This window comes from Callionymus lyra, chromosome 9, assembly GCF_982586985.1.
Source record: "Callionymus lyra chromosome 9, fCalLyr1.hap1.1, whole genome shotgun sequence".
In the NCBI taxonomy this organism is placed as follows: Eukaryota; Metazoa; Chordata; class Actinopteri; order Syngnathiformes; family Callionymidae; genus Callionymus; species Callionymus lyra.
Window position 1 is genome coordinate 3,734,850 of NC_141826.1, and position 27,430 is coordinate 3,762,279.

At 37.8% G+C, this 27,430-nt stretch overlaps 2 protein-coding genes across 2 annotated transcripts; both read right to left on the reverse strand.

Annotated features, from left to right (window-relative positions):
* Nucleotides 1-719: 719 nt before the first annotated feature.
* rab33a (RAB33A, member RAS oncogene family) lies at nucleotides 720-5,438 on the reverse strand. The gene is made up of 4 exons (XM_087798783.1): nucleotides 4,998-5,438; nucleotides 2,948-3,088; nucleotides 2,088-2,168; nucleotides 720-2,022 (listed from the first exon to the last, which is right to left on the reverse strand). The coding sequence occupies exons 1-4, from the start codon at nucleotides 5,358-5,360 to the stop codon at nucleotides 1,798-1,800; spliced, it is 810 nt and encodes a 269-aa protein (XP_087654909.1). The 5' UTR covers nucleotides 5,361-5,438; the 3' UTR covers nucleotides 720-1,797.
* A 3,600-nt stretch (nucleotides 5,439-9,038) lies between these two features.
* Nucleotides 9,039-26,383, reverse strand: LOC148071504 (matrix-remodeling-associated protein 5). The gene is made up of 16 exons (XM_087799727.1): nucleotides 26,294-26,383; nucleotides 24,528-24,664; nucleotides 22,064-22,193; nucleotides 19,766-20,004; nucleotides 19,515-19,666; nucleotides 16,825-19,032; nucleotides 16,537-16,737; nucleotides 15,863-16,443; nucleotides 15,136-15,391; nucleotides 14,868-15,068; nucleotides 14,068-14,758; nucleotides 12,969-13,226; nucleotides 12,764-12,890; nucleotides 12,614-12,694; nucleotides 9,773-10,919; nucleotides 9,039-9,690 (listed from the first exon to the last, which is right to left on the reverse strand). Exons 1-16 carry the CDS (start codon nucleotides 26,381-26,383, stop codon nucleotides 9,137-9,139), a joined length of 7,053 nt encoding a protein of 2,350 aa, XP_087655853.1. The 3' UTR covers nucleotides 9,039-9,136.
* Nucleotides 26,384-27,430: the final 1,047 nt, after the last annotated feature.

Consider the following 27,430-nt stretch of genomic DNA (forward strand, 5'->3'; position numbering starts at 1 on the left):
CTGGTCGTTATTAAAAGTTTTTTCAACATCGTACAACCCAATAAATGAAGACAACAAAAAAAGTTTCCACTGTGACTTTCATTATTTTCTCAAATATTAGAGTGTTGAATCATTCCAGAGGTTGTTTGTTTGTGTTTTAAAGAGAGAAACTTCCAACAAAGAACGTTTTTTATATAATTAGAAATAGCCCTCTTTAGTGTCTAATTCATATTTACTTTCAACAAATAAAAGTACATTTGATTTTGACCTGCAGTACAAATGTCGGTTTAAATAGTAAGTAAGTAATTTTTATTTGTATAGCGCTTTTCCAGACCAGGGTCTGCTTAATGTGTCATCTATCAAAACGACAAGAAAAAATGATAATTGTATTTAGCTGTAAAGCACCTAACAGTTCTTATCATGGTAGCCAGGTGAGGCACTTTAATTAAATTCAAGAAGACAATCGAGTTATATTTTATGTAATATGGATACCCTGAAAATGCCACTCACCAATGTTGTTCATCTTTTGAATATAATGAGTACACAGCGATCTTTCATATGGAAAAACTTGTCAATAACCTGTCTGTCAAAGTCCAATGTTAAAATCCACCGGCCGATGAGGCTTCCCGCAATCTTGATAAGAAATATGGTATTTTTCACTAGATGCAGGTTCTTGTTCTTGCAATAGCAGTTGGTACAATACGTTCATATAATAATAGCAAAAGCAGTTGTTGTCAATCATGGATTCTTTATTTTTATTTTCACATATCTAGATTCACTCAAATGTGTTTCAATAAGAAAATAAAAAAAGAAACATGTAGCAGAAACTGTCAATAACAGGAAGCTCTTATTTTTTGATGGATCAAGCTAACCTGACAGAATGTGTGATTCTACACAGTTCTGTTCTTCGTCTGTAGTTTGAAAGGACAGAAGTGACTTAAAAAGTACACTTTATATAACCGTCAGTTATTCTTAAAGGGGAGACGGAAAAAACAACATCCAAAATCCTGTTTTTGTTGCAATTACTGATGACATCTGCTCAGAACTGTGTCCAAGTGACACATCCCGCTGATCCTGATTTCACTCCAGTTCAAATGCAGTGTAGGACAGTGATGCTACCAATAATCAGATTCTCCAAATCGTCTCACATTTTCCTATCTTCCATTTTACGGTCATATAGAGAAAATTCAGATGTTATATCCAGGACGGCAGTGTTTAAACAGATACATTTCACACAATATGCTAGAAAACAGACAACATATCAAACAGAAATCTTAGTGGTTGCAGTGTCTGAGTTGTGTGAGCTTTTCCTGTTTGTTGTCACAGTGATTACAGTTGACTGGAATACATTGATGGTATGATACAGTAACTCATAGTGACAAAGGTCTACTGTGCATATAAAGATAACTAGTAGGCAGGTTTAAGGCAACTAATCTGATGAGAAAACTGACACTTGGTGAGGAATGGTGAGCACAGATAGTTGAAAAATGAATTTATCGTTGTCAAATAAAAAAGTTTAAAAAAATCTACCAGCCTTACAGAAATACTGCTGGACAAACATAAAAGCACGGTCTGTTGACTGTACCAACAGTGAAGCTGGCTCTCTTTCATTGCTCTATAAATGTTTCCCTTTGTTGCTCACTTTTTATCCTCTGTCATCTCTTTCCAAGTCAGACCTTATAAGTGTTTTCCAAATCCCCTGTTCCTGATTCAAACCTTCTTTACCAACAAAAGCAACTTAATGTCCCTCTTCCAGCTCTGTATTCATCTTTACATGAGTATTTACTTTCCTCTTAATATGCACTTTTTCCATTTCTCTCAACACGGACAGCTACTCTTTGTCCCTGCCTCTTCTGCGAGGCGGACTCTACCGTCCTCTCGCTCCACGTCTCTGTACAGAAGAGATTTTTGGGCCTTCAGTCGGCATGCCAAGGACATGAAGATGGCGTCCACGTTTTGAATCTCCTTTGGGTCCTTTGCAGATGTCTCGAACAACAGCATGTTATGAGAGTCTGCAAACTTTAAGGCCATGTTGGACGGCACCTGAACAGAAGACCTGTTAACTCTCACTCATGAAAGGGTTTACAAGTGGTGATGAGTATAATGACCTGGATGTGTTCCACAAGGTCACTTTTGTTTCCCACCAGGACTCTGGGCACTGAAGCTGAGACCCGATGACCGTTGCATTCCTGCAAAATAACACAATAGACTTCAAACCTCCATTAAGACAAACTATCCAATACTAAAAGGTACTCAAACCTTGTGTTATCTGTTGGTCAAGGTGACCCGAAAGCCCGAAAACAAATGTGTTTGAGGTATCCCTTGTGTTGTCTCTGGGTCAAGGTGGACGACCTCCTTTGATTCCAAAAATAGACATGCAGTGGTGGAGGTTGTTCACCTTAACCCAGCACATTATTTTCAAGCTAAATATGCTAAAAAATATATGATTATTCAATTGTATTTTATATTACTATTATTTAAAAACAATCTAGTATTAAAGCCATTTGTCCAAAAATATTTTATTAACATTAAATACATTTAAGGGGCAAACAATCCCAAAAATGATGAATGTGAATTGAATAAGGAGGAATGATAAAACTAGAGTCTATTAATGATTGAAAGAAAGAAATACTCAATATAATTATTACTTTCTAAATTATCGTTGACCTTATGGGGGCCACATAAATACAGCCATGGGGCCGCATGTAGCGTGGTCTAGCTGGAACACATATATTTGTCCAATGAGCGACTGGGTGAGCCTAATAACCAAATAAAACAATAAAATGCATCATGTTGATATATTACATAATTGTTTGAAATCAAAATAGACTGAGTCATAAAATATAATTTAAACAATAGTGACATGAAACATAGACATGTTTTGTGGCACTTGAAAGTCGCACAAAAAAAGAACAATTTATTAATTTCTTAAGGAAATACAGACGACAGATAATGGCCCACAACTCACCTCTATCCAGGTTTGAAGGTTGCGAAAGGAAGTCATTTTGGTAACGTCATACACAAAGACAACAGCATGGACGTTGCGGTAGTAGTGTTCAACCATGGATTTGCGAAATCTCTCCTGGCCAGCTGTATCCCACACCTGCACCTGAAGCACAAGAAAAAAAAAACCTTACATGTACAATTCCTTTTACAAATATGTATCACTTGGTCACAAAGCTCAAGTATCATAACCAGCATTGACATCAAACAAAAATGTAACAGACATATAGTATCTGACCTATTGGAGCCATCTTGTGTTTTTAGCTAAACAAGTAACATAAAAGTAACATGCTTCTTATTACATTATAACAGTTTTCTTTTAAATCAGATTTTTAATTGTTACCTGCCAGTCAAGTAATGGACTCCATCTTTTTACAACGTCAGAAGAACAAGAGATAAAAGCTTGGGCTTCTTTTAATTAATCTGTATTTCTGTGTATTCCTTTTTGCTCCGTCAGTTTTCCCTTGATTTGGTCCCCCCTGCCATTTAAAAAAAAATCATACTTTGGAATTATTGCCTGTTCTAAACAGTTTTTTCTATTGCTTGACCACCACATGCCTCACACCACCTGTTTTCTGCAGGCTGTTTTTCACCACCCACACATGAATTATTGTATTACAAAACACTTCATTCTATCAATTTGGATACAGTTTCAAAACAATATTGTCAATATTTTTAATTGCATTATAAAGTATTCCCATTTCTCATAATGCTTCTAGCACTTAAAAGCTTATTAGACGATTATTAAACCATTTTAACATATTATATAAATCCCTGATATAAATCAGTACCAAATGCTTCCAAATATGTCGTCTGTCATGCAACATTAAAAGACGATGTGCACTGATGTGCCCTTCTCTCCACTTGAGTCTGACACGTTCCCTACAAGGTCAGATGATGAAAAGGCGACACCAAATCGATCACACTTGGACTTTCGACCCAAAGTGCCGTGTTACAACATGTAACCCCCGCTTTGTTTAAAGTCTATTGACAGAGGATCTTCTTGCTAAAGTCTCCTGCTCAAATAAACAGTCACCTTCTGAAATGTATCTTTGGCTTGTTAAAAAAAATATATTCATATTGATTTTTCATATTGCCATATTTCACATTTTGAGGCAATTCATTTAGTGCATTTGGAAAAAGTAATAGCTTAGGAAGAACCTTCCACCTCCTCATGAAAAGTGTAGGTTTTGATCCCTGGTTTGTATTGATGTGAGTTGACAACATGACCTCCACTATAATGCTACTGATTCTGGAATAAATACGTATCTTTACAGTCTCTGAAAGACAGTTGTTAGAAAACAGTTACAGATTTTATTAACATATGGGGTAAAAAAAGAGAATTTTTTTCTATTGGCCATTAATGTTTTAATGCGGCACAAGTCTACCAAAGCAAAATCCTATTTGTTGAAAGCCTTCACCGATAATGGCAATAAAAAAAAATTCTGATTCTGCTATTAATTCTATTAATGTTAGCAAGATGTAAATAGCATTTCCATGTTGGCCGGTTATTTTGTTTATTAACTTGCGGTGCTTTAGTGAGTTTTAATTTTTTTTTTAATTTTCATGATTGACATTTAATTAATATTTAAAAACAATCAAAAGTAAAAGTGAAGTAACCTTGTGAATCATTTCTGGCATGAATATTGGTTCATTCTCAATTTATTTTTGATTACTATAACCATACATAACATGGTAAATGTTCTGACATCACATGGTTAATATCACTTTCATCACATTTTATTTTCCTCTTGTATGTTACATATATATTTTTTTCATTTTGTTCTTTACTTCTCCTCAAACTGAACTGAACCATAAACATTAGTCTAATGATGGACAATAATAAAGCTTGAAGATTTGATTTTGATTCACAAAAGCTCTTTGTTTTTCCAAACTGCAAATCACCGCTTCTTTGTTGGATCTGAAGAGGTTAGACGAGATGTGTTACAAAACAGGAGGAGGAGGAGATGATCGGAGAGGGAGTGAAGAAGGTGTGGACCAGGCTTCAGCCTTACCTTGATGGTCTCCCCTTCTATTTCCACCGCCTTCTCCCTGAAGTCCACTCCGATGGTGGCCTCTGTCTTGTCGGGAAAGCTGCCTCCTGTGAAGCGGAAAGTGAGACAGGTTTTCCCCACGTTCGAGTCCCCGATGACGATGATCTTAAAGATCCGCGTCTGGATGCTGAGCTCCAGGGAGGAGCTGAGCTCCACCGAGGACGTCACGCTCGGCCCGGCGTCTGTGCTGCTCCCGGCCCGGCTGCGGTTCTCCCGGTAGTAATCCATGGAAGACGTCAGGATGGTGACATTGTCGTCGGCTCGGTTCCTGCGTGGAGTCGCTCGTCCCCCTGTTCGACTCTCCTCCGGGGAATCGTTGGTCATGATGCCGGAGGAGGCGATGCGGAAATCGGACTGGTCGAGTGGAGAGAAGCGGTGGAAGGGGGATGGATGGATGGATGCTGAGGAGAAGGAGGGAGGGGAAGAACCATCACACACACACGTACACAACACGCGTGCGCACGAAAATTCAGACATAATAGGTAATTTTTTTTAGTTTAAAAAATAACAAATATTAACATGTAAACTGTTTCATATTATACATACAGTTACAGATATTTGCAGCTTTTCAAATGTTCCAAAATTTCACTATGATTATTATCAACCCATACCTTACAAACTACTCATTTCCTTAGATATCCTTAAATAAAGGTTCGTTTTTAACCTTGTAGCCTCACTGACTCCTTTAAGAAACATCTTAAGACGTTTTTATTTGTTCAGGCTTTTCCTTGATTTTCTGGAACTCCTGTTGTGTTATCAGTTTTATCTTGATCTTTAAAGTATATACTTTATTGAATATTGTTTTGATTGTTTAAGCGCTTTGTGACCCTGGTCTGGAAAAGCGCTATACAAATAAAAATTACTTAGTTACTTACTTACATCTCAATAAACTTCTTAACCCCTACACACCCTATAAACACTGAATACCCATGATGTTTCATGACCCTAACCCCATCATTAAAGTGTAAACTTTAAATAACACACCTGTATAACCTGTATGACTGAATTAAAGGTTAATTTCCATGTTTAAAGTAGCTCAAGGATAGACCATTTTATTATAGTTTTAGGGCAAAAGAAAAACTTACCTGATCTGGTGAATCTGCTAAAGAATGTAAAAGAGATTTTCTCACAATATTGAGTCATGTGATCTAATCATCTGCCCACACACTCACATTCCAGAGTCCTGCAGGGTTTCATTGAACAGGACTTGGGGACATTCCAGACCTGTTCAGGGCAGAATTTAGCGAACTCAGTAAACAATCACTTTCTAAAGTTCATTCAAACGAGTGATTTCAATTTTATTTGAGAGGTTCTGATAAGAGAGAGAGTCGGGATCTTAAAAAAACAAACAAAGCTGAGATCACATAAATTAAACATATGACAAGTGGATAAAAAACACATTACTCTCGCTTTTTATCACAAGGAAAAAATAACACTGCCCAAAAATATATTCTCTTTTAAGTCAGCAGCATCATCGCTGTCAATGGTTCTTGTGGATGAATTATCCTTCTTTTCAGTGGGTCTGTTCTTCGACTATGTTTTCAGAATTGTTTGTATTTATTTAGAGGAAAAATGCATTTTGATACAAAAATAATTGATCTTGTAAGTGATCTTGTGCAGTAATAAATAAAACATTTATGCTATACAGAGCAAGAAATGTGACATGTGATCTTGTTAGGGATTATCATACTAGATTTTGGCATTTCCTTGACTGCATCCAAGCACACAAAAACACATACACCAGTGGGGGAACTGTTCTTTAGCCTGGCACATTCACTGTTCGGGAGATTTTTGTGTTCCAGAGATACAAGCATAATTAATCTCTCGCTCTCAGTCACAGACAGACACAAACACTGAGCCGTCTGAATGCTAATGTCTGACAAAGCTCCACTTCTTCGTCAGTAAAAGCCAGTTTGTCTGGCTCGGAGTCTCCGTGGGACGATCACATTCTGGTGAAAACAAACCACCAGTGAAACATAGCTTGTATCAACAGTGAACACAAGCATGTATACAAATTGATGCTAAAACGCTACAATATATATATATATATATATATATATAGAAGCTATATATATAGGCTTGCATTCATTTTTTACTCTTGGAAGGCTCATCTGGTGTCAGCATATATGTTGTTATCATAACATAAAGTTTTATTGTAAGATTTTCACGTTGATTTTTCATATTTTCTGCAATTATTGGTTTAATGTTGAACAGTCGGGACTAAATCAGTAGATCTCTCTAGCTATATTATTATTATTCTTTAAATTGCTCTACACAACGTAACTTTGTCTGGACGACCCATCTGAAGAGTCTGTTAATGTCCATGTGACTACTGTACAGCACTGAACCAGAGTCATGTAAACAAATTAACATGCAGAAACATCAACGTCAGTAGATTGTATTAATAATACAAACTCAAATGTATCCTACAATTTCATTCATTCATTTGAGAGTATAAGAGCGTTGGAGAAGAAGCTTGACGGGTGGCGGTATGAGCTGGAATGGTGAGGTCAGTGATGTTTTGTTTGTCGTTATAGACGTATTTATGCACCAGGTTTCAGTTTAAAACAAGAATTCTATGTCTCTCGTTTAAATCTTCAGGAGCCAGTTGTTAAAAAAAATGTAATCTGATCAAGATTTGGAAATCACATTTAAAGCTATCCAAGATCGGGTATTCTATCCTACTTTAATGCCAGTTTTCAAAGCAACATTGTATTGGTTTACCTCGATCCAGATAGATTATTCAGATGACATCAGGGTATTTTGATGAAACCACAGGGAGCATGCAACATAATACTGTATTTGTAACGTTCCAACGATGCTAGCAGCAGTTGTCCTCTCTGTGATGATGTTTATGATGTACCAGAGACTGTTGAGGAACCAGACCAACCTCAGGCATTCTGTCAGGATGAGGGACAAAATCTTTCAACAATGATATAGGACAGAATATTGAATAAATCATTTTAGTTTTTTATCGCACTTTATCACATCTTTTTTGTTTTTACTTTACTGTACTGAAAGGCTTTATTGGTTGCCAAACTCTACTTAACTACTTCATCAGTGCAATGGTTGAAAAAATGAAGTGCAAAATATAAATAAAAGTACATACAAAGAAGATAAAGAGATAAAGTCATTATTTGACCAATTTTTAGTTTGTAGATCAGAATAATCCTGTTTTACCATACACATACCTAGTGTTGCTCCAGATTAAAATTAGGTCACCTTTGACTAACTGGGTCCTGGCCCTGGGACCAAATCTTGCAGCTCTTTTTGGATCTTAGTCCAAGTCAAAGCAGAAATTAAGTTTATTTAAATTTTTTTTTTTTTTTTCTTTAAACCGTATACAACATAACAATGTAAGTTGTCTCCACCAAGTGGCTAAACTAAAGAACAACAATTATTTCAAACAAATAGGGTTAATTAATTGAGCCAAAAAAGTGAACAGACTTTTCCATCACTATTCAGAAGAACACAACTCAAAATGACTTTGGAGTTGCCAGGTGGATTCAACATGTCATGAGCAGTGACATGGAAAATGTTGGACAAAGACCATTAGAAATAGAAGTTACAGATAAAGGAATAAGAACAGGCCAACCATTGAGATTCAGCGTTTGGACAAAGGAGGACAGAAGTTAATGTGACTTAAATTCTGATGAGAATTGAGAAGGAAAAGATAATACTTAAATGTACAAGAATAATATTTTATTTATTTAAAATAGAGCTCAATAGCACAAAGTCAACAACGAAGCTGCTCATTACTACAATTTCAGGGGTAAGTTAACCATTTTCATGACGAGGGATAGCCTGATACTCCCCCATTCCAGCTGGGATTTTCACAAGCACCAGGTAATAAGAAGGGAAATGAATAAACAGAGAGATTAAGGTTAGAGGATGTAACATATTTAATGTTTACTAGACTGTGCCCATGGATAAAGCCTAATGATATGATTATGTGTCATACAGCTTTGTTAAATGAGATCACGACAGAGAGAAATATTCTTTATTAGTTTGGAAGTTTTCTTCAAGAACCCTTAAATTGATGGGCTTTACCCACTCTTCAACGTGTATAGTTTACATATAAATAAAGACAATCATTTAAGTCAGACAACTTGCAAGTAGGTAGATTTAAAATCTGTTCCCAGGGCGTTTTTAGCATTGCATTTGTAAATGCCAGAGTTCGTAAGCACTGGGTTTTGCAGAACGAGGCTTCCCTGCTCTGTCATGTGAATCCCACCCTGCACAGTGAAGCGATTGTGAGGGACCAGTGTAGTTCGCCCAGGTAAAGTCCATGAAATATCTGGCCTAGGAGTACCAGTTGCAAGACAGGTTAAGATCACTGGTGAGCCACGGTGGACCCTTGTGATAGGAGCCATTACACTGGTGATCCGTGGTGGAAAAACAGTGACCATAACAGAATATGGCATCTTTGATAATCCAAAAGAATTGAATGCATTACACATGTAAGTTCCTTTGTCAAACAAGGCAACCTGTCTGAGCTGTAGAGTCCCATTTGCAAGATATGATGCTCGACCAATAGTTTGAGGTTTGTCTAAAAGAAGGCCATTTGGTAAAGTCCATTTGATCGATGGCTTTGGCCAGCCATCTGCACTGCAATGTAGGTTGAGGTTTTGGCCATAGGAAATCTTTATCAGACCTGCAACAGAACAACATCTTCAACAGCTGAAAATGTAATACCAGCAGCACCATGTTAACCAAAACTGATTGATACAAATTACCTGAAGATCCACGGATCACTGGTTTCCTGCCTGCCTCCAAGGAGTAACGTTTTTCTGCCTGGCCCGCCACATTTTTTGCGAGACAACGATATACTCCTTTGTCGTTGAATTCTGGTTGATTTATCTTCAAAGAGCCATTGCCCCGAAGGTGACTGAAACGTTGAAGCTTTGCTCCAGGAAGTAGCATGGTCCCATTAGGCAACACCCAAGCAAAGTCTGGATCTGGCTTCCCTCGTGCAATGCAATCCAGGATAATTTCCAAGCCATCTTGCTTGATTGGGATTATTTCAATGTTAGGAACAGTAAAACTTGGTTTCTCACCATGAGATGCCACCTCCAACTCTACTAAAAGTGATGCGTCACCAAGGCTGTTTTTTGCCATACAGATATACTTGCCCTCATCTGCTTTCCTTACCCCCCTCAACTCCAAGCTTTTATTTTGGTGGACTTGGAAGCGACCACCAAGGTAAGGTGTTGGGAGAGAATGGCCATGAGGAGTTACCCACCAGACTCTTGGTTCAGGTTTACCTTCCGCTTTGCAGTCCAAAAGTGTGCTTTGGTAGGATATTACCAGAACCTTCGAGGTACTTTTCCCACTGATACCTTTAATCACAGGCTCCTGAGAACCAACCTCCAGCTTTATGTATTTAACGTCATCACCAGCAGAGTTTCGTGCCACACATGTATATTTCCCCTCATCTGCTACTTTTACATTCTTAATCATGAGTGTTCCATCTTCCATTACCCAAAATGAATCAGAATTAATTTGGATAACATTATTCTTGGGAGAAATCCATGTGATTTTTGGAAGTGGTTCACCTGTAGCTTGACAAGTGAGCATAGCAACTTCACCCAACTTCACTTTGATGAGGGAGTCTGATTTCAATCTTATTTTCGGACGGTTTGGTTCAATCTTGACACTCACTTTCCTCTCGTCTATTCCAACTTTGTTCTTGGCATGACATGTATAGTCACCCTCATCACCTTTACCAATGTCCTGCAGAAATAGTGTTCCATTGCCAAAAATGACATAGCGACGATTGCGAAGGCCGCTGTCATCTGACTGAAGAGCATTGTTGATAAAGGTCCCATCTGGTAGGCTCCAAGAGACCTCGGGGTCTGGGAGACCCGTAGCCACACAGTCCACCTGAAATTAAAATAACAGGAGGCAGGAGCAAACCTGCTTTTCAACATACTTACATACACTCCAAGAATCTATTTTATTCACTCTTTGATATAAAACATCCTACTCTATATATGATGAGGTAAATAGAAAGAATCTTTGCGAGAGCTGTGGCCTCATGTTTTATGTGGTGATGGGTTGATGAAACTTCATGAAGCAGTGTCATGTTGTTTAGAGGTCAGTAGATGGCACCATGAGTTTAAAAATGATGTGATGTTTCATTAGAAAAGTTTCTCTATCAAAGGAAAATAGTGCACAGACCACCATCTAGTGGACTCTGAAAATAATGAAAATAATGAATAGAGCTTCATCAGACCATCACTTGTGTTAAGTACTAAGGATTTGAGAGACAGCAATGTCCTCCCAATGGCAGTGGCAGGTAGTGGCACCACAGTGGCAATATGTGGCCATCAGTGGCAATCTGTGGCCTGTCTCTGATGTCTCATGCTGCTTGGTCAGCCTGGTCAGTATGTGGTCGGTGCGCCAGCTATGGGCTCTCGTCACTGCCTGAAAGAATCTGGCAATCTCTCGCAGACTCCAGCGGACTCTGGTACACTTTGCTACACTGGCAAATGGAACTGCGTAGCTACTGTTATATTAAGATATTATTATACTTGTATTTCTTATTAGATATAGAAATATAAAATGTGCTATTAGTACTTTTAATTATATGGTTACTTTCTTTTAGTCAAGCTGTTCAAGCTGTTCCCATGGCAACCTGATACCTGATACTTTGTAGCAGGCTTTGGCACTGCAAGTGTAATGTTAAGATACTTTCATAATTAGATTTAATATTAGTAATATTTCCGACAATTTTACACCTAAAACTTAAGATGTAAACCTGGTAAGGGATAATTAAATACGGATAGGTTGATTTACTATGAACACAATGGTATTTGATGAAATAATTATTATCATTATAATTTTTTCCTACTTAGATCATGTGACCCCCTAAGATTTGCCGTCCCGTGGGGCAATCAGAATCGCCCCGGCTCTCCATGTCGAAGGGAATTTTTCTAAGGGAATGTGGCACCATTATTGGCTATGGGTCAAGGGTGGGCAAACTTGGTCCTCAAGGGCCGCAGTGGGTGCAGGTTTTTGTTCCAACCAATCTAGAAGACACATTTTGACCAATCAGGTGTCTTAGAAGTGTAATAAGTTGATTGTCAGTCTGGTGTTGCTTCTTTTAGCTGAAACCTCATTGGTTAAAATGTACATGCTCGATCTGTTGGAACAAAAATCTGCACCCACTGCGGTCCTTGAGGACCAAGTTTGCCCACCCCTGGGTCAAGGGATGTGTATCTGAAATCCAAACAAGTGTCAGGAGACGACAGAGACATGCCACAGATTACCACTGAGACGACCTTGTGCTGCTGGGAGAATTTCTTGGACACAAAAAAACAGGTATAAACCAATATTTAAGAAATCCCAAAATTATATCAATTATCATACATTTGCATAGAAATGGCTGTGGTTGAGAAGTGAGCGCATATCAGCCAACGCAACCTCAACTAAACAACTAGTCAGTGTGTCAACAGTTTGTCTATGTCAATCAATAGCCTAGCAATGCTACTTGGTGCCGCTAAAGTAAGTAAGTTAGTAAGTAAGTAATAATCTTATGTATTGCTGCTTTAGGTATACAAATTCCTGTCATCTACCTGGAAGTTTTCTCCGTAAGTGACCTTAGTCTGTGCAGTCCTCACATGTTCAATTCTGGGTGGCGTCATCAAGACCTGTACCTTTAAAGGGAAATATCAAATCAAACAGTGTCTCTAATACCCATGTATATTCAATGCTCCTCTTCTCACCTGGAACAGCTCCATATTTTCCCCGTTTGGTCTCCGAGAAATGCACACATAAGATCCCCCGTCCTTCTCTGTGAGCTGAAGTATTCTCAGAGTGCCATTACGAAAAACTTTAATTGGGCTCCCTGCACTGAAAGTAGAAAAGAGGAAAGTCATGTTGTTCTTTCAAATATCCATTGGTGGTTTCATTTTTAGGTACTAGAATGACCTGTGACGATGATCCATGATGGCCTTAGAGGGCAATTGCCAGACGTTTCTCCCTGAAGACTCTGAACAGTGGAGGTAGACTGCAGAACCATGCATAGCGGTGACTGAGTGCAGACTGGATGCTCCAGTACGACGATGCGTCGGTAGAATAGTGAGAGTTTCAGGAGGATGACGAGCTAGTGCTGGAGTTTCAGTTTGGAGTCTCAGTTGAATAGTTCTCTTTGCAATGCCCACAGTGTTGGTCGCTATACACTCATAACTGTGATAAACAGGAAACAAAAAAGAGAACAATTTCAGCTGTATTACTTGTTTTCAGAGATATGCTTAAAAATGTGTTCAAGTACCATCTATACTGTGAATTATATGGATGTGCCTATATAGAAGTCAAGACCAGTGAAGTTAATATTCGTGTCAGACAAGAACAGTCTCGCCTATTACTGTATTTTTTTTGTTTGTTTCCATTTTAGGGATTAGATATATTAATATTAATTAAAATTCTTTAATTATTTCATTATTACCTTAGATTACTTCATAGATCAAACATTTAATTTAAAATCATTGAAATGAAATTTATATGGGAATGGTGAACCATGACTGATTGTTTGCAATGGGTATGGATAGACCGCGATGAGGAGGTGGATGGAGAATAAAGCTCAGTTGAAGAAAGTCATGATACCTGCATGGTAGAGAGAGATATTTTGTATTTTTGATCCACCATCTGAATTACTGGACATGTTAAGACTGAAATGAAAGATGAATAGGACAGTAGTGGGACCTACCATGATGTTAGTTTGAAGATGATATTGCTCTGACACAAAGACAAAAAGCAGAGAAGAAGACAGTTGAAGTGACTACAAAAGTCAAGTTTAGAAATGTGCATAAAGTTAGGTTAAATAAAAAAGTGGACTCTATGTGAAAATGCAAAAAGACACTGTTCAATCGAGTGCCAGCTTAAGGGTGACTGCAGAAGTCACTTGAAACATATTTACTACTGGTCAAAACATTTTCACATTCTAGCAGCAACAGTCTGAATTAAATGGGAGGGGTCACCCATCACAGATACTACCTGCCTTTTATCTTATACAGTGAACAGTTCATACCTTCCTGCATCTGCTGGGGACACATTCTTCAGATACAGGGTTCCATTAGTGTAGACAAAGAGATTTCGTCCCAAAAACTGAGATGGCTTCACTTGGGCCCCAGTTGGCAGAGTCCATTTTAACAGTGGAGCTGGCTCGCCTTTCACAGAGCAGTTGATATACACACTCTTGCCTGCTGATACAAGGACTGTGTCCTGTGGATCTTCACTGATACTTGGTGGCAAAGCTGCTACATGGAGTTGATAAGTCACTGTGTCCGCACCTGCCGCATTGCTTGCAATACATTTATAGTCCCCTTTACTGGACAAATTAGCAGAACGGATATGTAGTGTTCCATTTTCGAGCAAAGTCATTGGTGACAGCTGAGTGTGAACTGTCCCAAACTCACGGACAAATGTTCGGTCTGGCAGAATCCAAGATATTGCTGCTGAAGGTTTTCCAGAGGCCAAGCAATCAAGGGTCACTCCTTTTCCGAGGTAGATGGCCACATTATTTGATTTAGGGGTCTGAATCTTTGGGGCCTCTGTCTGGACAGCTAGTGTAATCACCATGCGGTCTGATCCAAAGCGGTTCAGAGCTGTGCAGAGGTATTGACCTCGGTCCTGGAGTTGGACAGTTTTGATTACAAATGTTCCGTTCTTTAGTACTTTGAATCGCCCACCATGCTTAGAATTGGCAGGTATGGTGGCACCTAAGAACACAAACAACAGAAGGTTGAAAATAAAACTGAATTATTCACACAAAAATACAGAGATCATAAGACCTAAGTTAAGTTTACATCTTTAAAAAAAAAAACTAACCTGTGGATACCTTAGTCCATGCAATGGTGGGTTCTGGATCCCCAGAGGATTTGCAGTCTAGTATAACATCCCCCTCTGCCAGTACTGACACACTGGCAGCGGTAACCGTGATAATCTGAGGCTTCACACCTTTACCTCCAGAACCCAACACCCACTGGTATGGTGGCACAGCCGTTGGACGGCGGGAAATTATTCTTCCAGCTGAAAGAATGATTACAAATGATGAAAAGGGTTAGTGAATAGTTAACTTAACCAAAAGAAGACTTACCACCAACAGGCCAGTGACTTCCATAGCGTGGGGTTTGTGTTGGACGATAATAAGGCTGTGGGGTTGTTTTGACCCTGTAGTAGGTTGAGGAGGATTTCACTGGGTGTAAAGGTCTAATGTGTGAGGGTGTGCTTGCAGGTGGTCTTGTGGGAAAGGCATGATAGGAGGCCTCTGGTTTAGGTTTAGGATTGATGAATGTTAAGTTGTTTTTGGGTGTCACTATACGGCCCAATTGTGATATCCTTTCAATCTGGGCCTGTCAAAAAATCCAAAGGATAACAATATGAGTCTTTTGTTATTTTATACATTTATACACACAAGATCATCATCATAACAGCATAAACATGGTTAACTCAAAATGTCATTAAACAGTTACATAATTCTTTAGTGTGTCAGTGCCCAGGTTGAGAGTGTAGAGATGTTTGTGGCCCTATAGTTGATAAGAAAGGTTTGAGGCCAAACTATTCTATTAATTCTATCTTTCTTTTCTCTGATAAATTTACCAATAACTTAACCAAGCTCTTCTACTTGGGATTGTTCAAGTACATTGTGCCTTAATGTACTTTAACTTTTTCTTAATACATTTTTCTAATAGATTTGTTTTTATATACAATAATTTTCCCTATTGGATTACAAAGTTTACACTAATGGCTTGAATGTTTTTCAACAAAAATAATGAAATAATAATAAATACTATAAGAAATTTGCATCAATAAAAAAACCTCACCTGTCGGTATCTGTTCCTTAGCCTTGAAAAAAGAAGGTGATCTCTGGTTTGGCTTGTAGACTCCCCATGAACATGATGTTGGGATAAAGAGGGGGTATACAGACGATTTTCTGTTGAGCCAGGCTTTGTGGGCTTTACTGTCTCTGCTATGATCTCAGGTCTGTTGGTGACTACTGGGCTGTGAGCCCAAGGATGGGAAAAATAGCGGGGTTTATATGTGGGCACTATGTGGGACCAGTAAGGGTGACGGATGTGGGGATTATGCTGATGGTGATGATGGCGGTTTAAGGGCCATTGCGACGTTGGTGGGATGCGAGGAAGGAGGGGATGCAGAGTAGAATGTGCTTGTCTCCCATTGTTTTTATTTAGATGTGTTCTAGGAGGAAGACGAGTCGGTTGCCCTGGGCGCTGGTTATGCTGGTGAAGCCAAGGATGTAGTGGCTCCATCACAGGGACCTGATGAGTTTCTGGTGTCTTAACTTGATTCTTAATAGGTGTGGTGTCTTCTGTTAGTTTGGAGTCAGCAGATTCAGAAGTGGTTGCTTTTTTCCCCACAGGAAATTTTACTGGTGTTTGGCGCTCTGTTGATGGACCTTTGTTTACATTTGGGGAATTGGGATTGTGTGATTTGTTTAAAACCCGATCATTTTTTGAATGTTCTTCCCCTTGCTTACCTGCAGATGCTTTGTTCTTTTGGTCGTGTCCGCTTTCTGTAGCTGGCCTCCTCCTCTCTAAGCCCTCTTTGATGAATGTTTTAGGTGTGGAGTTGCTCTTTTCTGTCAATGTTGGTTTGGTTGGTGTAATGTGTAGGAAAATGTCTGTTTTTCTGTTCAATGGATCTAACTGGCCTGGATCTACATGTGGAATAATTTCTCCTGATGGGGGCAGAAAGGTAAGAGTAGTGTAATTGGGAACTTTTAATTTTTCACTATACGATTCTTTGGTTTCATGATCAATGTCACCGTAATCAGATTCCTCATAATAATCATCGTCTTTGGTTGAATAGTGAGTTGTTTCAGTGACTGGGAGGACTGTTGTGGTGGTAGTGGTAGTAGTGGTAGTAGTGGTCGTGGTTGGTGGCTGAGTCGTCGGGGGTGTTGTGGTTTTTGGTGGTCTGGTTGTTAGCTTGTTTGCTGAATGTCTTAAACCGTTTTGATGTGGGTGGACCCTTTGTAATGGTGGCTTTCTATGTCTATAAGGGGGTCTTCTTCTGTTGGATGATCCTGGGACAAAACGTCTTCTACCATCTACTCTTTGTTTAATTCTAGGTTTTTCACTTGGTCTTGTCATTGTAAATTGCGAAGAGGAAACAGTGGCTGAAATCTGATCTGGCCTTCTTACTGGTTCAGTCTGAGTATTTGAAAGACTCCTCACACTTCCAGCCTTGTCATATTCATTTGATCTCTCCTCTGCTAGGGCTGTTTCCACATGAGTTGCAGTGTTTATCGGGTAAGAATTTGGCTTAGCTGTCAAGTTAGGAGCAGTAGTTTTCACCACTACACTTCCTCTATTAGAAGTGAAAGTAGATATTGTACTAGATAATTGAGGAGAACTTTCCAGGACATTTGATATATCTGGCATCGGATCTTCCTCAGCAGTTAAGATATTCGGCTTATTGTTCTCAGCTAAAATATGTTCCCAGTGATTGGGATCCAGGTCTTTAACATATTTGTTAATTTTTTTCTTATCGTCTTTCAGATCTATCCTTTTTGGGGTGTGGTTAGTGTGGTTTTGATGTTGTGCTCTTTTAGGAAGAGGTGTTCCATAAAGAAGTGGAATTTCTTGGTATTCTGCTCCAGAACCCTCAGAGTCAAGAGGACCCAACCAGGCCTCTTTCTCTGTCTTTATTTTGGATTTGCGTGACACTTTTTTCTCATCTCTTATTTCCACTATATGGGACAGCATGTCTACTCCATGAAGATTAGATGCCAAACAGCTGTATTCCCCTGCATCCTCTAGTGTAAATCTCTTTACTAATAAAGTTCCATTTTCCATGACCTCTGCTTTTCTAGTCTGTTGAGTAGGTAAGAGAACGCGGTTTTTGGGCAGATACCACAACATGTGGCTTGGATTCACTGAAGTTACTTGACAATGGAGAGTCAATGTATCCCCTTTAGCAATTGCAACTTTTTGACCGTTAAATGCTGTGGGACTCAGCGCACGTTCTTTAACTGTGAGTCTCATTGCCATCAAATCCACCCCAGCTTTAGTTTTGATAATGCAGTGGTAGAGGCCTGAGTCAGACCTTGAAGCATTTTTGATCACAAGACTTCCTGATTGGGAAATTTCCAGTTTATCTGATCCTGTTTCAATCATGGAAAAATCCGGAAGCATCCACTCCACTTGTAGTTGTGCATCAGACGCAAACATGCTACATTCCAGTTGAGCTTTTGAACCCTCAAGAACAGTCTGAACTCGCCCTGGTGTTCCTCGCCGTATTAAAGCCCATGAAGAAGAGATGTCATTGTCCTCTTCGTTTCTGTGAATGTTTATATCCTTGGTGATTGTTGTAGAGTAGTCCATCACCAGTTTTTTGGTGGTTGTTTCCTTTCTATTCAGCCTAAGAGTGACTCTGTGTTGGAGAAGCCAAGAGGGCTCAGCTGACAAATAGCCCTTTAAATCAGTGAAATAAGGAGAGTTTTCATTTACAACTTGGGCATATTGATACATTACTCTGCTGTTATTTCCTTTCTGCTGTCCCCGCTCCAAAATGGCTGGACTTTCATAGTAGTAAGCAACCAATTGCCATAGATTCTGTAAAATCTCACGATCAATGTCACACTCCAGAGCAGTTGCAAGTGAAACATTGACACTAATCTCTCCATGCAAATTTGGCTTTACATTCCAAGTCATGGGGGAACTGTCTCCTGGAATTCGCACATCACATTCCACATGAGCATTGTTTGCGTGGCTGTCGGACAACACAAATGTGAGGTGGCCTAATGGCTTTTCAAAATCTCTGGTATATGGTTGGTCCGGTTCTCCACCAAAGTCTTTCCAGATTGGATTGTCCCCCTCTTTGAGGTTTGACTTTAAAACTGGCCTGTCACATGAAACCTTGTCTGAAGATAACTCAAGCAAAGGGGTTCCGTTTAAAGATTGAGGGGAAAGGCACTGTGGGCAGTTCTCAATGGATCCAGAGTCCCTCTCTTTTTTACACTTAACCACCCCTGTGAGAGAGGAAAGGTAGAGAGAATGGTCAGTAGAAGTGGACGAACAAAATCAACTATTTGACATGGAATTATTTTCCTTTACATTGCTTTGTTTTTTATTGTTATCATTTTTTATTGGATTATAGGGTTGAATCTGTATTTTTGTGTTTATATATTTTGATAAGTTAACTTAGCAGTGAGTGTCCATGGGACAACCAAAACTGCTTTACATAGTGTTTACATAAGAGTAACGGAGAGACTTAACAAGGAAGATAAAAAACTGAAACTTTATCTTGTTTTGCACAACATTGCAGTTACACAATTGTGTCACTGGTGGGAGCCAGAAACTATGTTTTTTACATAATGCTTGTTAAATGATCAATTTACCATTTGAATATTCCAGACTTGAAGACACTTAAATGGCTCTTACTCCTATGGCAGATATGACACACAGCGATAAATTGAACTGCCAACTAAGTCAACCAATCTGAATGAATCACCTTCATGGGTGGAGCCCCATTCTAGAAGCCATCTGAGCTGACAATCACAGGACCAGGGATTCCCATGGAGAGACAGGACTTCAAGTCTTGGAGCTGTCTTCAGAGCTGGAGCAGGGAGAAATTCCAACATGTTGTCTGAAAGGTGCAAATGCCTGGAATGAATAAACAGAAGACTAATGAATCTCTGAAATGCTGATGATCATACATCTATCCTTATTTTTTTCTAAATGATCTTTCTTTATATGACTTACTTGAGTCCAGAAGTCCAGAAACTTCCAAGCAGTGAAACAGTGATGAAAGTATGCGGGTGGATCTCTTTCAGAAGGTTCCCCTCCAGTTGCAGGAGTTTTAAAGATGGCAAGCCAGAGAAACTGTATGGTTCTATGAAGGTAATGAGGTTGTGGTCGAGGTGGAGGCGGACTAGCCCAACAAGACCCTCAAACAGTCCAATGCTCACTGAGGTCAGCTTGTTGTAACTTAATTTTAAGATCTAAGAAAAAGACAAAGTATGATCAATCAAAAAAACTTTACAACATATGGCTTTGATCAATTTGCTAAATGAAATGTATCTGGTAATTTGGAATAGAAATTAATTATATATATATATACAGTATGTATATTGTTTTTTTTAATTTCTAGGAACCTCACGATTGATCAAGCCTACAATAAAGCCACAGGAAAATAAGATTCAAGATTCAGAACTAATTTATGATTTGGCATAATGATGCCTAATCAGAAACAGAATTAAATGTTTTCTATTACATGTGAACTGTCGAGATATTTGGGTCAAGTTTAATTTAAAAAAAAAAAGTAATAAAAGAGCAAAAATACTATAATGAGCCACCTTGTCACAGAGAAACCAGTCCTGCTGATATATTGTTATAGGGATATCTACTTTTCATGCACTTACCATTTGGTTTTTGTTTTTCTCTAAAGGCCAGTATGAGAAAATAATGCTTACATTAGACCAGTCAGTGGTGCAATAATTGTTGGGGACCCCTGATCTACAATATTGATGTTATACAGATCAAAATTTAGACCCACATATTGCCAAACAGAAACATTTTGAATCATTACCAGTGAAACTGCCTGGAGCTTGTTGGCAACATCACAACTTGTTCAAACTGTTTAATGTAAACATTGCTCTTTCTATCTATCTAAGACTTGGTTCATATTTATTCAACCATGCTTGTATAAACTGGTCTGAAAATGTTTCCCCTCCAGAGAAGACAATCAAATACTTTCTAATACATGTCATCATTTGCTTGGTACACTGTATTTTCGTTCGCTATCTTTATTGTGTTTCTCATTTCAGGGTTATAAAATGTAATGAAATCATCTATACATTTCTTTCAATTATGTAAAGCAGAAGCATAAGTTGGCAGTATTATCTCTAATCACTCCTACTGTTGTGTTATTAAATATTAATTAATCCATTAGTATAAGTTTTATGTTGCCTCAATAAATAGGAAGAGTTAGTTCAATGCAGACTTAAAGCGTTTTTTTCCCATAACAAAAAATCAAAATAAACCTTAAAGAAACATTGAGAGCAATGGTTACCAACATGTGACCACGGGATGCTAAATCATGTATATAATCAGTTCACTGTCCTGCTAATGTGCATTAGGCTAGTGTTTTATGGCAATAAATCCATATTATTCTTAAGTGATCTCAGGGGAAATGGTTCATTTACTTTGAAAATGTTATCAAGGTGTTAATATTTTTGATTAATCACCAGCTTGGTCAGTGGGATTTACCCTAAAACATATGGTTGTCCCCTTTTAATGTCTCCAAACAGCATCAGGGAAGTGAAGTAACTCCCAGATATATAATGAAGCACAAGTAAATGACTCGATGACTGATGAAATGATAAAGTTTTTCACAGTGAGACAAAATCAAGCACACCAATGTTCTCTGATGTCATGTGGTATAGAGTATAGAGTTAAAAAAACTTTGACCAATCACAGGACTGCTCAACCAAGCGGTGTGGTGAAGAAAAAGGTAAGAATGGGCATCTCTGCTTTAATCTCACTAGCGCTTTAAATATCTCAAAACATGGTTATGTATAAAACGTCCTCTTTGAATTATTTCAATGAATGTCCTCAAGATTCAAGTTTTCTTTTGCATTACTGCTTGCATCTACATTGGAAATGTGCTAAAATTAGCCATGGCTGAGATTGTGTGAGCTACAATGGGCAATGTATTCAGTGCTCCTATATCTATCTGTCCCAATGTATCACGGGAAAACATACTAATAGAGTCACTTCAAGACAAAACTGAATATATGCAGAAAAACCTAGTAATTATTTAACCATCACAAAGTTTTTAAATACAGAATATTTAAATTATTCAACATCAGCTACATATGTTTCGAAGGTGTATGCAGATTCTCGGAGGAACTTTTGGCTGAGCGAAAGATATACAAAGAAAAAGTAACAAATAAAAACTAAAAGTGTATATTTGAGTAAACCTTCCTGCAGATCTAAAAGCATTGCACTGTGTAATCTAAAGCTACATAAACAAGTAAAGAGCAATAGACGCACTGGTACCTGCAATGATGTCAAGCTGTAAAAGGCCCCGGTCTGAAGTGTGTTAATGTCATTGCCGTGCAACATGAGCATTTCCAGTTGCCGTAGTGCCCTGAATTCTGACCCCTCCACCTCTGTCAGGCTGTTGTAACTGTTGAAGAGAGAAAATAAACAGAACTTTTGGAGAATGTGTGCCATTTTGCCAGAAATGAAAAGTTGTGGATATGACAGATGGTCAGTTTTAAAATCAGGAACCCCAAAAATCCAAATGAAGGTGAAGGAAATATTGCTCTGCTTAATGGTTGACTATGTATTACAACTTTGGCTATTTGCTAGATACTGGATTAGCATTTTGTGTTCTACTTTTGAATTCAAGCAACATTGATCCTAAACAAATCCAGGCCAGACTGTGGAGAGTAAACAACCAGGGCTGTTAACATATTCCACAGTCTTGGCATTTGACAAATTTAAACATGGGTGGTCTATTGTTTAAATCTTCTGAAATATTTGAGCCCCTTGATCTTATACCAAATATTTCCTCTGATGTAAATATGATTCTCAACAATTCTTTGCTGCATGACTACATCTCCATCATAACCAAAGAGAAAAAAACAGCTAAACAATGAAGGGTTGAACACTTAAATACAGCCAGTGTGGGCTTTGTATGTTTGTTTCGTAATGAAACAATGACTAGTGACAAAACATGACAAACATGTTTTTCTCCATGACAAGATTAGATAAAAAACCTATTGCATTTTTTTTCTCGTCTGTTCTAAAAAAGAGTATATAAATATATCACAATACCATCTTTTCATGTGTTTTTTCCAAAAGTTAAACATATTAAAGATATTGGTGTAATTCTGCAGAATAAGGGATAAGGACAAAATGTAATGGAAGAGAGCATTTGATAGTTGTATAGGTTCCTCTCTGACTTTATAATGTAAGGTAAGGTAAGGTAAAACTTTATTGATCCCTCAGGAGGTCTCCTTCGGGAAATTGTTTAAATTGTTTATAAGGGCTGCATGTGGCCTTGAAGCATACTTTCATCAGGTCAGCTCAAAAGCTAAGAATCATATACTATAAGTAAGTAAGTCATTTGTATTAATATAACAAGAATAATATGTTATAAAAGTTTTTTTTAACTTTCTTTGGTTGCAAACTGTACCAACCACCTTTAACTACAGTGTGCTGTCAAAGCAAATTCCATAACTTTACTGCCATTTGCTGTCCAAAACAGCTGTTTTTGTTTAAAATACTGGATGTTTTAAATTATATTGATTAAAAACAGCAACAGCTGTCATTAACCTTTTTTCTTTCTTTTTTTAAAGTGGAAATCCTTAGGTCACCCAACATCCGGAGGTAATTAGCTTGACCCGACGTATTAAATTAGTAAGACAGCAATACTTCTAGTGTGCAAACAGTTTTATGAATATAAAAAGAAAGACCTGATTACTGAAAACATTTCAATGCTTATAGCCTAGAGGAACTTAGCTAATTTTCAGCCAACTGGAAGATGCAGACCAAGTAAAAAGATGCCAGAAAAGTGCCTGACATCATCTGTCAAGCATGGTGGAGGTCATGTGATGTTGCTGTGGATGCTTTGGTGCTGGTAAAGTGGGAGATTTGTACAAAGTAAAGGGTACTTTGAACAAGGAAGGCTGTCACTCCATTTTTGCAATGCCATGCCATATCCTGTGGACATCAATTGTTTGGAACCAGTTTAATCACACAGGACAATGACCCAAAGCAACCTTCAAATTATGCAAGAGCTATTCAGAGAAGAAGCAGCTGGTATTCTGTCTGTATGGATGGGCCATCGCAGTAACCAGATCTTAACAGTAACAGAACCCCATTGTTGTGGGAGAAGCTTGAACGTATGGTACGCCAGAAGTGCCCATCAAGTCAATCCAACTTGTAGAAAGTGCTTCAGGAAATTTCTTTACATTACCTCAACAAATAAACAGCTAGAATGCCAAAGGTTTAAGATGCTGTAATTGCTGCAAAGGGAGCTTTCTTTGACGAAAGCAAAGTTTAAAATCATTCTAATCTTGTCAAAGTCTTGCCCATGTTTTCTATTCTTTTGCAACTTATTTGATCAATAATCAATCAAATAAATCAATAAAAGTGTGTTTTAATGAAAAAAACTAAATTTTATGGGTGACCCCAAATTTTTGAACGGTAGTGTTTATATTTTTTTTAATTTCATCAATTGGGAAGAGGATAGTTGACCAAGTCAATATATTAAAATTACTTGAGATTTCAATGTTATTATAAAAACTATCCCTAACTTTTTTTTTAAACAATAATTTATCTAACAGTTGAAGTGGTTTTCTACCCATCTTGGAGACAATCACAAAAGGCTGTTATTTAATTATTTATTATTATTATTTTTTTTTTTTACTTTCCCTACTTCATGAAGGTAAATTCTACAATAAGTGCATGTTTTTTTTCTATCCTAAATTCAAATTTCAAACCTTAGTCTTACCCCAAGTTGAGCCTTTCTGTGTCTTTAGGGAAGGTTTTCGGTACAACTGTGAGGTGTCGGAAGGTACAGTGGACCTCTTTAACTGCAGGGCAGCTGCAGCTCCTCGGGCATGGCGAAGCATCATGGACTGATGCAATCTACAGAGAGAGTAAGAAGTAAAGGGGGCTAAGACTTTGCGGTCTACATTTAAAGGGATAAATAAGCTATCAGTTAAAACAGGTGCCGTAGAACCTTCAGATGAAATACGATAAGAAACAACTATAGACTTAGTCCAGACATGTGAGGGCTCTGACTTTTGTGGAAATAAATCAGCAGGTTGAATCTTAAATAAAACACCTGGTGCTCTGACATTTTTTTTAAGTCCTACTTCTTCAGGCTAATATCTTTGGACTTGACAACAGTTTCTCTTTACATTAGACAGAATGATTCACTCTTGATATTTAACTTTTAGTTATAACATAAACATATACTGTACACTGTCTGGGTTTTTTCATCAGAAAAAATACTGACACAAAGGCTGTAGCAACTTGAATCACCAAAACAGGGGCAACATCATGAAAGTTTAAATATTAAAAACATTACATATTACATATATATACTAACAGATAATGAGAAAAATTGGATTTAGGTTTTAAATTCTTGTTGAGGCTTTAATATCTTCATTGTGTTCGTGTTGTGAGTTTCTTCAAAACTAAAGTCAAAAATATGTAAACCTATTTATTTTGAATATATTTATATACAAATATTCTTAGTCTGAATTAAAAAAAAATCAAAGAATTTATTATTAGAGAGTTTAGATTAGTGATGGTCTAGTGAAGCTTCATGAAGCAATATCATTATTTTCAGAGTCCACTAGATGGCGGACTGTGCAGTATTTTCCTTTGTTTTGAACAACCGTTCTAATGAAACATCACATAAGTTTTAAACTGATGACACTGACCCTGCTTCATAAAGCTAAGTTTAGATACAACATACTGTAGGTTGCAGGAACTCATTTTTAAGAATTCTCTGGGTAATTACAATTTTAAAAAGCCTGCATAATTTGAACAATAAATGTTTAATGTAATTCTAATTTTACTTAGTTAACATACTACAATAAGCTGGTATAGGTACTATATTAACTCTACTACAGAGATTATTAGTGAATAGTGCATAAAAATACAAGATACAAATACAAATAAACATTTAGAAGTTAATTCTGTTCTTGCTAGGCTTGGATGTGTATACAGTATGTAAAAGTCTTGCAAAACAGCAAGAAATCATTAAGTTTCAAATGGATATATTACAAAACTGATCTCTTGTTAAACATTGTCAGCACAAAAAAATAGTTTAAAATACTTTAGATTAAATGATTGTCAGTTCTATGAGCCAATCTCTGCAGCTTGTTCAAAAAAGCTCATCAATCCGTCACTTATAAGCAATACATAAAACACAAATCGCGAGCTTAGGTTGTCAGAGCTTTATGTGCCGTCAATCAAATGATCAAAAGAAGAAACGATCCGTTTGCAGCACCCGACGACTTGCCGTTAAAGACTATCATCATATATCTTGGAATATGAAGAGAAGAGGGGGAGTAAGAAAAGTAAATTATTTTGTTTGCTTACATGTGAGAAGGCTGTATATGTGTGACCAACTAGGGCTGTAATTAACGGCCAAATGAAAAAAAGTCAGATTATCAATAGAAGTGGTCAACGATCAATGTATTTACACAAAATAAATTTAATAAAAAGGAAGGTCCTAATCATTCTTTGCAGGAACATATTTACCGTCAGCAACAGCAGCGATGGCAGGAGGAAGCAGGTTCTGGAAATCCTGACAAAGATCCCTGTGATGTGGGTGCACCCCCACTTCGCCATGACTGACTCTAAGTTTGGTCACTCATGCCATGAACAATCCTGCAAAAGATTTTGTGTTTAATGGTATCCAGTTGAATGTCAAAATGTCAGAAAATATAATATTTTTGAATATCTTGAAACCTTGCTTACATTTTTAATTATTAAAATTGGTTTAGTAATAAAACTCTAACTTACGTTATCTATAACGTTTGTGTATATTTCGTCTCGTACTCAAGCATAAAACAATGAATTGAGTTCAAAAGTCTTTTATATGGCAGATGTTTTCCATCTCTGATCTTCAACGTTTGAGCTCCTCACACACTGACAGATTATTTCAGTCATTCATATTCATGATTTCTTCCTTTCATTGTTAAATCTTAGCTCAGCAGCTTCTTGGGCAGTTATATTTCAAAGAAAATCCTTCTTAATTACGCTTGCCTTGTTTAGAAACGACATGTTTTTATGTATCTCCTCTTTGAAATGGAAAGTTCTCATGAAAGGCCAATTACCTGAACTCCTTCCAAATCTAACAATTATGCTCCACAAGCCTCAGCTGGCTACCTCAGACATGGTGAAGCTCCCGTGAAAGGGATGGAGAGAAAAAAGAGAAGTGCAGCAGTTAATACTAAACTATTCGCCTGAGGAGTTAATAAAACATGCCAGAGTTGCATTAATCCTGATCCTCTCCTCCTTTGTACTCCTCACAGTCTCTTCAACCAAACGTGTCCGGGTGAGCACAAACAAACACTTGAAGTTCAATCTGTTGCGTTCAAACACAAACTTGGCACCAACTTACAAACTTGTAATTAATTAAAACAATGCCTTTTGTCAGAATGTGTTCGAATGAACACTGTTCATTGTGCAGGCATAATAGTAGTGTGGCTTTCGTTAACGGAAACTACGATGGAATAGGGCCACATAGCTCAGAAGATTGATTGACTTGTGGTTCAAGATTGTGTCCTGTTGTGCACTGTCGTGGGCTGCCGAGCAAACTGCCTCAACTGAGTCTGAAATACTGATGGTGGAAGAGAGGCTTGGTGGCCAGTTATTTTTTGTCTTATTCAGCGT

Bases quoted from the DNA above. Each gene is read 5' to 3' on its own strand.
- rab33a (XM_087798783.1), bottom strand. From the start codon at position 5,360: ATGACCAACGATTCCCCGGAGGAGAGTCGAACAGGGGGACGAGCGACT. The intron at 3,089-4,997 runs GTAAGGCTGAAG...CTTGTGCTTCAG, and splicing joins TAGAAGGGGAGACCATCAAG to GTGCAGGTGTGGGATACAGC. The intron at 2,169-2,947 runs GTGAGTTGTGGG...GTTATTTTGCAG, and splicing joins ACCTTCAAACCTGGATAGAG to GAATGCAACGGTCATCGGGT.
- LOC148071504 (XM_087799727.1), bottom strand. From the start codon at position 26,383: ATGGCGAAGTGGGGGTGCACCCACATCACAGGGATCTTTGTCAGGATT. The intron at 16,738-16,824 runs GTGACATTGATC...TGCCCCCATCAG, and splicing joins TTATGAGGAATCTGATTACG to GAGAAATTATTCCACATGTA. The intron at 12,695-12,763 runs GTGAGAAGAGGA...TTCCCTTTAAAG, and splicing joins AAAATATGGAGCTGTTCCAG to GTACAGGTCTTGATGACGCC.